Source organism: Eschrichtius robustus, chromosome 13, assembly GCF_028021215.1.
Source record: "Eschrichtius robustus isolate mEscRob2 chromosome 13, mEscRob2.pri, whole genome shotgun sequence".
Taxonomy (NCBI): Eukaryota; Metazoa; Chordata; class Mammalia; order Artiodactyla; family Eschrichtiidae; genus Eschrichtius; species Eschrichtius robustus.
In genome coordinates, this window is record NC_090836.1 from 99,370,041 (window position 1) to 99,384,068 (window position 14,028).

Consider the following 14,028-nt stretch of genomic DNA (forward strand, 5'->3'; position numbering starts at 1 on the left):
ACCGTCCACTGGCACTACCCATACCTCCACGGCCCTGTGTCCACGTGAGCAGAAAGGCCAGGGCAGGAGGCAGGCTCCACGGAGATTCCTTCATCAGGACAAGACTTGCCTGACAGAAACATGGCGTCGGGTGGGTGCTACAAAACGATGTCCTGGTCCCGGCAAAAATTCCTGGCAGAAATGAGTGAAGGGACAGAAGGACTCTGGCAAAGCCATTCTGCTGAGTAAATGATGATGGGGTGCTTGCCCTGGTGCCAGGATCTCGCATCACAAGCAGACAGACCCACAGGGTGTTTGTTCCTGGCGTGGCCAAGGTTGGAAAGTGACCGCTGGCCTGAGGCTTCCTGCTGTGCTGCTGGTGGGGGAATAGCAACAGCAGGTCACCAGCTCTCACCCCTTTGGGCCAGCAAGATCCACAGCATCCACTTTGCTGACGGAGCTGGTCAGCTGAGTCCAGGCCGCCCCACCTTCCACATGTTGGTGGGAAGAAGATGGTTTTTCCCTTAAAGGTCAGACTCTGATCAGCAACTGGCAGCTGCCCCAGGCCAGCCTCTTGCTCTCTGTGTTACTTTATGGAGCCACCAAGCTCAGCTGGCCCAGAGCATAGCCTGAGGCAGCCTGGATCTCTCAGACCCCAAGTCCTGCCATTGGGTCATCTCCAGAAGTGATCTGGGGTGAGGAACTGTCCCAGCTGTGGCAACTCGGTAACCTTAGAACACTGAGACAAGGGTGGCTCTCGCAACCGATGCGGCCATCATTTATTAAATATCTTTGTTGTCACTGACAGGCCAAGTCCATGTGGACGGTGGGACTTAGCGGGGTAGGTCTGGGAGGAGGAGGGGAGGGGACAACCTGGCAGGGCACCGGCTGCTCCTCGGCGTCTGCAGAACCACCTTCCCGAGGGCTGGGCAGGGTCCAGCGTCCAGCCCCAGTGCTAGCTGCTGGTCCACCAGGAGAGAAGGCCCAGTCCCGGCTCACTGATGGAGCCCTGCCAGGGGTAGAGAGAGAACAGGCATGTTTCATCTACCTTTGGAGCTGGAGCCAACCTGGACAGGAGGCAAAGGGGGCCCTTCCTTTTAGGCGCCCAGCACAGGCCAAAGGGAGGGTGGGGCACACCCCAGCCAGGAGGCTCTGGGGACATCCAGGAGCTGCACCGGCACTCCCAGCTGGTCCAGACTCCCCTCTCCTGCCCCAGCCTCTCCTGAGGCGTGTAAGGAAAGTGCTGGTTTACCGAGGGTACAGCCCCTCACCCCTCGCCCCCAGGCCTGGCCCACACAGGCACCAGCAGACCAGTCCTGGGCCTGGCTTCGGAGCCACTCGTGGTCTAGTTCTGCCAGAAAGGCCTGGTAACCTTGAGCCCCAGCCTCCAAACACACGCAGAGGGGAAGCCTTGGGCCGCCCACAATCCTGACAAAGACGCAGCTGCCCTAAAAGTGAACAACCTGGGGCCCACGTTATACCAGAAAACCCTACCAGCAGGCCCCTGAAATCCCACTTTTGTCATGTGTCGCTCACTGTCTGGCTTCATGAGGGTAAAAGACAAAAGGGACCCAAGTCAGATCTGGCAGGTTGCAGCTTCCCTGTCACCTCAGGCCGTGTGGGTTTGTAGTGGGAGCAGCCCTGGGGGTCACCACCCCTCCCTTGGTTTCTTCCTCTCTCAGCCCCTTGACCCACAGCCTTGTTGTCCTGCTGGTGTCATCCCTCTTGTGGGCAGGGGTCTGACTCCCCTGCCCTCCCCAACAGCCATGGCAGCTTTACGACCTCGCTGCAAGAATTACTGCTGCCCTGGGCTTCCCTGGAGGCGCAGTGGTTAAGAATCCGCCTGCCAATGCAGGGAACACGGGTTCGAGCCCTGATCCGGGAAGATCCCACATGCCGCGGAGCAACTAAGCCCGGGCACCACAACTACTGAGCCTGCGCTCTAGAGCCCACAAGCCACAACTACTGAGCCCGCGTGCCACAACTACTGAAGCCCGCGTGCCTAGAGCCCATGCTCTGCAACAGGAGAAGCCACCGCACCACAACCAAGAGTAGCCCCCGCTCGCTGCAACTAGAGAAAGCCCGCGCACAGCAACAAAGACCCGACGCAGCCAATAAATAAACAAATAAATTTATAAGGAAAAAAAAAGAATTACCGCTGCCCTGGCCTGCAGAAATGGGGCTCCCCAGGGAGAAGGGACCGCCCAAGACCCCACAACAGGGACCTGCACCCTGACCTGCTGGGTCCTCCCGCCCCACGGTTCCCCGCAGTCTCATCAGGACAGCTCACCACAAGCGTGTACGGAGCCTCCTTCTTTGGCAGCTCCTCGCTGGAAGAGGCGGCATCGGCCGAGCTGGGCCCGGTGGGGGATGTGTCCACAAAGCTCTCGTCCACCACCCGGAAGCGGATCTCCTCGCCGGTGTCCATGTACAGGTCGTGCGCTCCTTCCTCGGTCTCGTACTCCCACACCCACACCTGCTCCGCCTCGTCGCTGGGCGGGGCGCAGGGTCAAGGCAAAAACCAGGCCACAGGGGAGTCCCGAGAGTTGGGGGGTCCTCCCACGGCACGCCCCAGGAAAATCCAATCCCAGGCTGAGATGCTTTGGGAAGTCACAGGAAAAGCAGGCCCAGCGCCGTGTGCGAGAGGCAAGGTCGGGCCGGCCCAGTGAGTGGCTGGATCTCCTGGGCACCAGGACCCAGGATGGGAACACGGACCCCGGGCAGGCACCATGGGACATCAGAGCAGGAAGGAGGCTCCAGAGCACAGCGCGAGCTCCGCCTCAACATGGAATGACCACAGCCCCTCGGTGCCTGGGGTCTGACTCTGCCCGTGTGTCCTCTCAAGAGGCCGACTGCCAAGTGCAAACCTCAGCTCCACCACCCACCAGGGGCCAGGCCCAAGCTCTCAGTGCCTCAGGGTCCCCATCTGTAAAACACATTACAGTAAGGCCTGCGCCCCAGGGCTGCGGTGGGGAGGCAATAAAACAGCACACGTGGAAAGTGCTTTCCACAGGACCCTCGGGTCGGCCCGAGTGCTCGCTGAAGCTGGCCAGTGTTCTCCGCATAGTGCAGTTCCACATCCCTCTCTGTGCCTCAGGACACTCTTGACAGCAGGCAGCCCAAGGACTTGCCCAGTTTCCAAGAGGACACGACAGGATGGGAGGTCACCAGGCTGAGGGACAGGCCAGCCTGGGCCAGGTTTTCTGACAAGTTCCAGAGCCACACACAGACCCTGCCCCCTGCCCTGCACACGCGCGCACACGCGCACACACACACACACACACGCACCCTGGCTCCCTACTGCCGGCTCTGCTGGATGGCCCCCCTCCAATCAGCAGAGCCCACACCGAAGAGACATGCTGCCCTCTAGTGGCAGCCCCACAGATGGGTCCTGCCCCTCTGCGCCAGGTCCCATGCTGGGCATTGCGAGTACAGTCGGGACAAGATGGGGTCCCTCCTGGTGAGCGGTCTCGGTGAGCACCCACAGAAACAGCAACCCCAGTGCAGCAGGCAAGGGCCGGGACAGGGACAATGGGGGAGCCAGCAAAGGGAATCTTCAACCAGCCTAGGGCCCACAGAGCCAAGCCCTCAAATGTTAGCTGAGGGGGGAGGTGGGCCAGTCAGGCGGGCCTCTAGAGGGAGGTGACCTTTGAGATGACTCCTGGAGGGACAACCTAAGCGAAGTCAGCTGGAACCAGGCCTGACAGTCCAGATGGAGGCGCAGGTGTGCCGACGCCACGGTCAGTGTGAGAAGCACAGGCAGGTCAGTGCTTCTAGAGCAAAATGCAAGCTGGAGGGGTGGGCAGAGGCCAGCAGCATCAGGTCACAGGACCCAAGGACACCTCAAAGAGTGAGGACCTTCCTTTGGAGAGGCCCGAGCTCCTCCATGACCCACTCTAACCTTGGGAGGATACAACTTGGCCGGCTGCTGCAGCGACTCTGGAGGAATGAGAATATCATCGAAGAACCCTAGAGAGACTGGAAGACACGCAGGTGACAGCATGAGACGGGGCTCAGAATGGACAAGCAAGCCCTTACCCTGTGCTGCCCATGGAACCCTGGGCCCCGTCCCCACCCCGGAGCCCCACGCCTCTGCCACAGCCTGAGCAGCCACCCAAACCCGAGGTGGACACTGCACAACAGGGACCGGTGGATGCCAAGGGCCCCGAGTCACCTCTGCCAGCTCCAGTGCCTGCCCTGAGGTCCTGACTCACGGCCTCCCAGTGAGGGCCCCCAGCTGGCCGAGGTCCTCACAGTTACAGCATGGGGGGCTGAGTATCCCCCTGGCGCACAAGCTGCTCGGACAGCTCAGGAAGGTTCTCTTTCCCTATGTGACCCCTCCCCTGACCACGCGGCCCAGCACAGAAGCTAAAGGGAGGAGGGCTAGCCCCGCCATCTGCCCCCAGCATGCTCCCGGGTCTCATGTGAGGACTCAGGGCCAACATTACCGTGCACTCCCTCCGGGCTGCAGCCTTTGATCTTTCCAATCAGAATCTCGTCCAGGAACGGATGGAACACCACATAGCGAAAGTGAACTGGAAATGAAGAAAGCACGTCGGTGATGAGCAGGCCATGAGGAAGGGCTGCTCCAACTGGGGTGGCCCGTGCTTTCCAGTGTCCACACTCACTCACTGGCATGCTGACCCCGTGGCGGCACCAGGAAGCCACACAGCAGCCCACGCCAGGCGTCCATGGGCCTAGACCTGTTAGCTAAGCCGGAGGGACCCTCGGCCCTGTCCCCGGCGAGGCCACAACTTGGCCCCCGTAAGAGGCCGGCAGCACTGGCCCTGGAACTGAGGCTCAGTTCCCAAATCCATCAGTCACACCTGAGCTCAGATTCTGGGCCAGCAATGACTCCAAAGTCAATTCCAGCCTTCCTCCAGGCTCTCTCCTTTACTTATTTATTTATTTTTACAATTACCGGGCTGCTGTTCTTTTTTTTCTTTTTTTAAAAAATTTATTTATTTTTATTTTTGGCTGCGTTGGGTTCTCGTTGCTGCTCGCGGGCTTTCTCCAGTTGCAGTGAGCGGGGGCTACTCTTCATTGCGGTGTGCAGGCTTCTCATTGTGGTGGCTTCTCTTGTTGTGGAGCACGGGCTCTAGGCATGCGGGCTTCAACAGTTGTGGCTCGTTGGCTCAGTAGTTGTGGCTTGTGGGCTCTAGAGCACAGGCTCAGTAGTTGTGGCGCATGGGCTTAGTTGCTCCGCGGCATGTGGGATCTTCCCGGACCAGGGCTCGAACCCATGTCCCCTGCGTTGGCAGGCGGATTCATAACCACTGTGCCACCAGGGAAGCCCAGGCTCTCTCCTTTAAATTCTAACAAGGGCAGAAGCAACTGGCAAAGAGAACCAGGTTTGGAAACAAGTTCCCCCATCTCTCGCTGATTGGCAAAGTTTGCCCCAGGCATAGCTCTGACCTGGAACAGGATGCTAAAAATGCTCTGGAATTTGGGGTGGGGGAGGAGCCAATAAACCAGCAAAAATGCCTCTGTGGGTTCTCAGGTCCTGTCCTACGTGGTCCCTACTCACCTGACCCCAAGAAAAGTATCAGGTAAGGTCTGTGCCCACATCACAGACTCTGACTCCACAGCCTGGCAGAAGCCGTCACTCCATCACTGCTGCCCCTTGCTGAGCGCCCCAAAGGGGGTGTCCACCGAGCCCCAAAGGTGGTGTCTAGGGCCTGAATTCCGCCAGGGCTAGTAAATAACCATAAGGCTGCCCCTTGGCAGTCGCCCAGTGCCCATCACAATCCACCTGTGTCAGATGTCATGCTTCCCCGGTGTGAGCATGAGCAAGTGGCTCAGAGAGGCTGAGTTACCTGCTCACAGTCACACAGCTGTTCTGCCAAGGGGAGACCCCAAGTCTTTCTGAACCATGAGACAGGACCACTGGGTTGCATCTGCCTTCCTCAGAAAGGTTTAATCCCCAAAAAGGCTTCTGCTACCAGTGCCCTCAGCTGCCTGGTCTGGCAGCCTCACCCCAAGGACAGCAGGGTCCACCTGGCCCCCAGCTCCCCACCAGGCTGCTTCCCCATGGCTCCACCAGGCAGGAAAGCGTGGGAAAAGGAGAGGAGGCAGCTGGTGCCCCCTCCCTCCCTGGGAGGAGACAAACACAAGCCGTCTGAGCCTTCTCAAGATGGGAGAGCCGCATGGTGACCTCGGAGAGAGCAGATGAGGACAGATGTCACTTACGCACAGTATGGAAAAATCCTGTCCCCTGTATGACCCAACGTCAGTTCATTTTAATAAATCCCCATGGAGCCTCTGCCAGGTCTGTGCCAGGCCCGATTTGGGCACTGGGCTTGCAGGGGCAGGACGACACATGATCCTGTGCCCAGGGAGCTCAAGGCTGAAACAATTACATCCAGAAGCAAATGGTGAGCCACCCAGGTGTCCGACAACAGATGAATGTATAAATAAAATGTGATATATACATACAATGGAAGATTATTCAGCCTCAAAAAGGAATAAAGTACTGACACATGCAACAACATGGAAGAACCTTGAGGATATTATGCTACATGAAATAAGCCAATCACAAAAGGCCACGTATTTTATGATTCTATTCATATGAAACGTCCAGAATAGGCAAATCCAGAGACAGAAAGTAGATTAATGGTTGTCAGGGGCTGGCGGAGCGGGGAGTAACTGCTAATGAGTATGGTGTTTCTTCTGGGGGTGATGAAAATGTTCTGGAATTAGACAGTGGTGATAGTCACACAGCCTGGTGAATATACTAAAAGCCACTGTACTGTATGCTTTAAAAGGGTGAATTTCATAGTATGTGAATTATATCTCAATTAAAAAACAAAAAGGAAGGAACTTCCCTGGCAGTCCAGTGGTTAAGATTCCGTGCTTCCACTGCAGGGGGCACACGTTTGATCTCTGGCCGGGGAACTAAGATCCCACATGCCACATGGCCAAAAAAATTAATAAGTAAAATAAAATAGGGCTTCCCTGGTGGCGCAGCGGTTGAGAATCTGCCTGCCAATGCAGGGGACACGGGTTCGAGCCCTGGTCTGGGAAGATTACACATGCTGCGGAGCAACTAGGCCCGTGAGCCACAACTACTGAGCCTGTGCGTCTGGAGCTTGTGCTCCGCAACAAGAGAGGCCGCGACAGTGAGAGGCCCACGCGCCGCGATGAAGAGTGGCCCCCGCTTGCCGCAACTAGAGAAAGCCCTCGCACAGAAACGAAGACTCAACACAGCCAAAAATAAAAAAATATAAATAAATTAATTAAATTAAAAAAAAAATTATAAAAAAAAAAAAATAGGAGGCCACAGACCAGCTGGAGGGTCAGCTGGGATGGTGCTATGTTGCGGGCCACCTCCCAAGACCCCCATCTGAAGTTCTAGGGATGTTTAGCCTGCAGGTGGGAAGACTAGAAAGTCAAAAAGGATGGGTCTGAAGGACCAGTAAGAAGACGAAGACCCGTTCTTAGTTGTAGGCTCGAGGAAACCTTGTCCCAGGATAAGTAGGGCTGCCTCAGGATATGGTGAGTTTCAACAAAGGACAAATACCATGATTCCACTCACATGAGGTACGTGGAGTAGTCAAATTCATAGAGACAGAAAGTAGAATGGTGGTGGACAGGGGCTGGGGGGCGGGGGATGGGGAACTGTTGTTTAGTGGAGACAGAGATTCAGTTTCAGAAGACAACAAAGGGACTTCCCTGGTGGCACAGTGGTTAAGAATCTGCCTGCCAATGTAGGGCATACGGGTTCCATCCCTGGTCCGGGAAGATCCCAAATGCCGCGGAGCAACTAAGCCCGTGCACCACAGCTACTGAGCCTGCGCTCTAGAGCCCGCAAGCCACAACTACTGAGCCTGTGTGCTGCAGCTACTGAGCCTGTGCTTTAGAGCCCACGTGCCACAACTACTGAAGCCCACGCGCCTAGAGCCCATGATCCACAACAAGAGAAGCCACTGCAATGAAAAGCCCGCACATGGCAACGAAGAGTAGCCCCTGCTCACCGCAACTAGAGGAAGCCCGCACGCAGCAACGAAGACCCAACACAGCCAAAAATAAATAAATAAAAAATAAATAAATAAATAAAAATAAATAAATAAAATGAAATTTTAAAAAATAATAAGTTTAAAAAAAAAGAAGACAATAAAGTTCTGGAGATGGATGGTGGTGATGGCCACACAACAATGTAAATGCACTGAATGCCACCGAACTATACACTAAAAATGGTAAATTTTATGTTATATGTGTTTTATCACAACTTAAAAAACAAGGGAAAAGAGCAAAGCAAACGGTGGGCACAAAAACAGGCTGCTCCAGAGCCCAGAGCGGGGCCCCAGTTCAGCCAGAGGCGGGGGCAGGAGGCAGGTCCAGCCGGCCTGGCGGGCATGGAGAACACAGGGCTGGTGCCAAGGAAAGGTACCCTAAGTGACAAGGGATAAGGCTGGCCAGTCGGGGCCAGTGCTACCAGTCACAAAGGCTAACATGTCGTGAGCGCCTGCTATGTGCCAGGCACCGGACCAAAGGCCTCCCGTGGTTTTTCTCGTTTATTCCTCGCAAGGGCTGTGTGAGGCGGGTACTATTATCATTACACCATTTTTCCAGAAGTGAGTCTCAGAGAGACAGGTAAAGTAATCTGGCCTGGGTAGAAGGAGAAATAGAAAGAAGTAGAAGGCAACTGGCAAATGAATAATCCTCTAAGCGAAGGCAGAGGCCCGGTGCAGAGCCCCGCTCGGCACACCCTTGGCCACAGCCCTGGCGAGGCAGTGGTGGGAGGGGGGGCCTGGGCTCATGCTCAGCCTCGAAGCCTGGCCACCGATCCCCACCACAGACCAACAACTCGCCCTGCGCGATGCTCGACGGGCCCTGAGGGGCCTTGTAGCCGCGAGTGTTAACCCCATTTTACAGACGAGGAAAGTGTGGCTGAGGAAGGTAGTCACCGGCCTGAGGTCCCCACGCAGGGGGGCCAGAGTCAGGATTCAACTCCGGGTCTGTGTGACAGGCCTAACCCTGGGCTCTACTCCTGTACCTCGTTCCCAAGAACGCAGGGGACCCGGGGTGAAGCGGGGTGGATAAGAAAACCAGCAGTGAAGTCCTACACCAAGCAGCAGACACAACCTAATGAATGGACAGAATTTCCTCATATTTAACTTTTTTCTCTGAGTTTTTCTTGAAGTTCTGGCCCCCTGACCGCTTGTCTCCTGGACAGCAAGGCCCCTGTCCCACGACAGAGACTGGCCTCAGAGCCCTCGTGGCCCTGTGTCCACATCACCCGCTGGTCTTCCTAACGAAACCGTCCTGGTCCCCACACGCAGCTCTCCAGAGCTCAACGGCATCCGTGAGAACTAATTAAGTCTCTGGATTCCTGGACATACACACCAGGCAGCCTCACGGCACATTCTGGAACGCTCGGACATCTCTGTGCCGAGGCTGACCCCCCCAGTACGGGCTGGGGCAGGGCTCCTGAAACGCGGCCTCGTGTGAGAATCCCTGCAGGCCCCTCCCCAGAGATTCTGACTCAGAGGGTTTGGGGCAGGCGGGCGAGTGCCCAGCGGACTGCGAGAGGCATGCCTACACCCTGACTAGCCCCGAACCACCTCAGTGGCGCCCCTGCCCTCTGCTTCTGATCTGGTTTGTCCAGGCAGGGGAGAGAAGAACACCCCGCTTCCTCCCTGAGCCCTCTCCTCAAGGTGACCCGCCCTCTACTCCTCCCTCCCATCCAGGGTGCACATCCCTTGCCAATGTGACCGCAGCGCCTCCCATCCAGAGGAAGCCCTTCTCCATCCCTTGACTCTGGCCTCAGCCATGTGACCTGCTCTGGCCAATGGGATATAAGCAGAGGCCTGAAAAGCACCTGTGCTTTGGTGCCCAGTCTACCTACTGAAAGAGGACACCACACCGAGCAGAGATGTGAAACCCAGCCGAAGCCCCCCATCCAACCAGTCTGCCAACCACCAGACACACGAGACCACCCTATACCATCCAGCCCTGGCCAAGCCAGCCCAGAAGACCACCACCGAGCTGACCCACAGAATCGGAGAAACAATTCAAATCGATGAGCCGTCAAGCACTCGCTCTGTGCCAAGGTCCTGTCCTGAGAGCTTTGCACATATTAACTTAGTAATTCTCACAACAATAAAGTCTACTGTTAAAAAATAAAAAAATAAAGTCTGTTAACTGCATTTTACTGAAGAGGAAACAGAGGCACAGAGAAGTTACATGTTCCGCTCAGGACACACAGCAAATAAGTAGCAGAGTTGGTATTTAAACCTAGAGGCCACACTTTTAACCATTATGTCTTGGTGTCCCTCAAAGTCTCCCACCCCCAACCAGCCACCTCCCCAAGAGGGGCAGCTGTGCTCCCCTCCGCTCTCCCCACTTTTAAGCTAGCAATGCCTACTCCAATTGTCTTCCACTATCTGTCCACCCCCACTACCTGAGCAGCCTGAGAGCCAGGCAGAGCAGGGCTCATATAACACACAAGACCAAAGGGGACACAGACACAGAGCCACAATCTCAGAGCTGGAGAAGCCTTGAGAATCACCTTGTCTACCTCCCCTTCTTATAGACAGGAAACCGAGGCCCGGAAAGGGGAAGATTCTGCCCATGATCACCCAGTAAATTCCTGGCAGAGTCAGGACTAGGCCCCAGGTCTCCCAACACCCTGACCAGGACTCCCCCTACAGAAAACTGAGCCCCAAGAAACCCAATGCCCAGAAGGAGGGCACCCACCTTTGGTGTGTGATGCACCGTCCCCCGGGAACACATAGGCGTCCTCCAGCTTGGTGATGTCAAACAGACAGATGCAGAGTCCCACGTTGTACACGACCTGTGGGCATCCGTGTACACAGCCAGTGACCTCGAGGCCCAGCTCCCTGCGCAGTCTCTCCTGAGATCCACCCCCCCCCCACGCCCCCCCACCGGGCAGGTATGATTATCCCCTTTTTACAGCTGGAAATGCGTTGGGGCACTGCCTGAGGAAAGGAACTCGGGGAGGATGCTGAGCTCTGGAAAGAACAAGGTCTTTGGTGACATGACAGATGCAGGTTACAATGCCAGCTCCACCACTCCCTGTGTGACCTCCAAGGTCACTTCTCTGAGCCTCAGTTTCCCCATCTGCAAAAATGGACATACCAGGCTGTGGGGTTATTAAATCAAGAGAACAGCTGCGAAGCACCTAGCTCAGTAGCCGGCTCACCTGCTAGAAATAACAATCACCAATCAAGGATCACTATCATTACTAATAAGCATCAGTGGTGGGGAACCCCGGGTTAAACCTACACTTTCCAAGGCCCCAGTTCCATACTAGAGCTCACAGTTTAAAGTGTCAGACCACAGCTAATCGCTGTTCTGCTCACAAAGTCTCGGACACACAGATGTGGCCACAGGGACTGAGGCTGGCAGAGTGACACATGGGAGGCCCTGAAACTGGGCAGAGAACAGGCAGAGGACATCCCATGACCCATCCCCACTCCATGATGCTGCAAAGGACTAGCCGCTTGGTGTCTGTTTATCTGACACCAGCGTCATCACCTCCCAATTAGAGACCTTGCAGGACTGTTCAAGGATTAGCAAGAAGCTCAGAGAATTCAGCGTCCTGGCCAGACCTCAGGGCAATGAGGCAGAGTCGGCTGGCTTTGGAAGCACAAGGAGATGTGTACCCTTGGCTGGACCTTGGACCTCTTCTGTGTGGCCTCCTCTCGAATGACTCAACGATTCAAATACAGAAATACTTGTCTGGGAATTCCCTGGCAGTCCAGCTCTTTCACTGCTGAGGGCCCGGGTTCGATCCCTGGTCAGGGAACTAAAATCCTGCAACCCTCGCAGCGTGGCAAAAAAGAAAAAAGGAAATACTTGTCTGAACAGGTCAGAGAAGGACTTGCATCACAAAAGGACTACATTCCCTTCTTGTAATTTTCACACCTTTTCTCTTTGTCCTTTAGAGGCCCCTTCTCCCTTTACTTCACAAAGTAATCAGACACCATCCACTAAGGACTCCATGAGTTCTCTCCACCAACAACAACTCCCCAGGTCTGTACACTCCACCTTCTGTGATTTCAGCCTCTATGGAAGGGACCTGCCTCCTGCCTACAGCCAGCCAATCTTCCTCCGGCTCTCTCCTTCTCAGCCTACCACCTCCAGCTGTTCTACAGATGAAGACCATTATTCGATGAAGTCCTGCAGGCCCTGTATGACCTGGCTCCCACCACTTTCCAGCCTGACCTCTCCTCTCTCCGTCTGCCCAGGCCACACCAGCCCCTCCATGCCATGATAGGTGCAATATTCCCTCCTGCCACAGGGCCTTTGCACATGCTGTTTCTGCTTCCTGCACAGCTCTACTCTCTGCCCAGAACCTCCCCCGTCAAAAAAAACAAATCCCCTCTGTTAGTTCTTCCTCACCACCAGATCTCAGCTCAAGCACCACCTCCCTAGCAAACCCTCTTGTCTCCCTCATTGTAGGTGAAGTTCCTTCATTCCACCGGCTTGTGAACACCTGTTCTCATAACATTTACCTCAACTTCTCATCACACACTCAACTGTGGGAGTCTCTCATCCATATCAGCTTTCCCCACCACACTACAGAGCAGAAACTTGTCTGTTTTATTCATTTAATAAACAATTATGGAACATCTACTCTGTGCCAGACTCTGGCTAAATATGGGAGATACCGTGGGGAAGAAGGCAACAGTCACTTGCCCTCATGGAGAGGGAAAGAGAAAAACAGTAACCAAGTAAACAAATAAGAAAAGAGTGGTAAGTGCTAAGAAGGAAAGAGTGATATGGCACAGAATAACTGCAGAGGCAGGGCTGCTTCAGAAAAGGCCATGGGAAGGCCTCTGAGGACGCAGCACTAAGGCATGCTAGCCTGGCACATAAAAGGTGCACAAACATTTTTTTGCAAGAATGAATGGATAAACCTCCTTACAGCTAAACTACCATCCATCTTCACAGAAGCAATGCATGGTTGGACAGCAATTATTATTTCCATTTTACAAATGGAAACTGAGGCCCAGAGGGGGTAAAGGACTCGCCCTAGATTGCAAAGTAATTTGGAAGTGGGGACGCCAGCAATTCCCAGTTACAAGGCCTTTTTCAAACCCAGTTTTTCTTTTGATTCCTGCCAACATCCTAGTGGGTTAAGGATTACCCCCATCCCATGCACAGGCTTAGAAACCGAATTCTGAGACGTTAAGCTATTTGCCCAACTCCAAGGCTCGGCATGGCCAGGCCGGCAGCGGGCGGGTAGGCAGTGCTGGGCCCTCCCGTGCCAAGGCCTGCCCGCGACCCCGTGGACCCAGTACCTTGTTGGCCAACTTCTTGTTCAACTCCTCGGCAATGGAGTCGTTGAGCTTCCTCTCAAACTGCCACGGGGGGATCCGCACGGTGTCTACCATCTCCACCAGGACGAACATCCCGGCCTGCGAGGGGGGCTCTGGGAACGGGTGGGCCAGTCACGCACCGGGGCCTGGGGGGGTGGGGATCCCCGAGCCCGCTCCGTCCCGTCCCAATAGCTGCAACCCGCCCCCAGGCCAGCAATGGGGCTGCACCGTAGGGGTGCCCCGTGCGGGGCGTGCTCCGCTACTACAAAGAGAGGAAAATGAGGCTCAGCCGCAGGGTCTTGGGGTCGAGCGGGAGGGGTGCGCGGCCAGCCACACACAGCCCTCGCCAAGCGCCACGCACCGCAAACCCACACGCAGCCGGCGCCGGTAAGACTTTGGGCGAGATTCCGAATCCGGTAGCTTCCGGAGGACCAACCAATAAGAATCCTCGGCCCGCCCCCCCGACGCGGGGCGGAGTTGCCTACCGGCTCATGCGCGGGGCGGGGCGGCGCGGGGCGGGGCGGGGCGGGGGAGGGGCCTGGGTGGGGTGGGGTGGGGCCTTCCCTGCCGCAGGCGCAGCTGTCAACCCTCGGACAACGCTCTCAGGTTGCTAGGCGACCTCGGTGCAATCCAGTCATCTCTCGCCCAGCCGGTAAGTACTCTCCTTGCTGGCCTCGGGCCGTCCTGTGCGCTGCAGCCAGAGTGATCAAACGCAAACACAATATGCTTAGACCCTGCAGTACTCTGGAAACGGAGAGAATTG

At 55.8% G+C, this 14,028-nt stretch overlaps 1 protein-coding gene across 1 annotated transcript; it reads right to left on the reverse strand.

Annotated features, from left to right (window-relative positions):
* Window positions 1-736: 736 nt before the first annotated feature.
* POLR3H (RNA polymerase III subunit H) lies at window positions 737-13,709 on the reverse strand. The gene is made up of 7 exons (XM_068561788.1): window positions 13,627-13,709; window positions 13,248-13,378; window positions 10,678-10,774; window positions 4,428-4,514; window positions 3,894-3,957; window positions 2,270-2,471; window positions 737-988 (listed from the first exon to the last, which is right to left on the reverse strand). Exons 2-7 carry the CDS (start codon window positions 13,356-13,358, stop codon window positions 935-937), a joined length of 615 nt encoding a protein of 204 aa, XP_068417889.1. The 5' UTR covers window positions 13,359-13,378; window positions 13,627-13,709; the 3' UTR covers window positions 737-934.
* Between the last annotated feature and the right edge of the window lie 319 nt (window positions 13,710-14,028).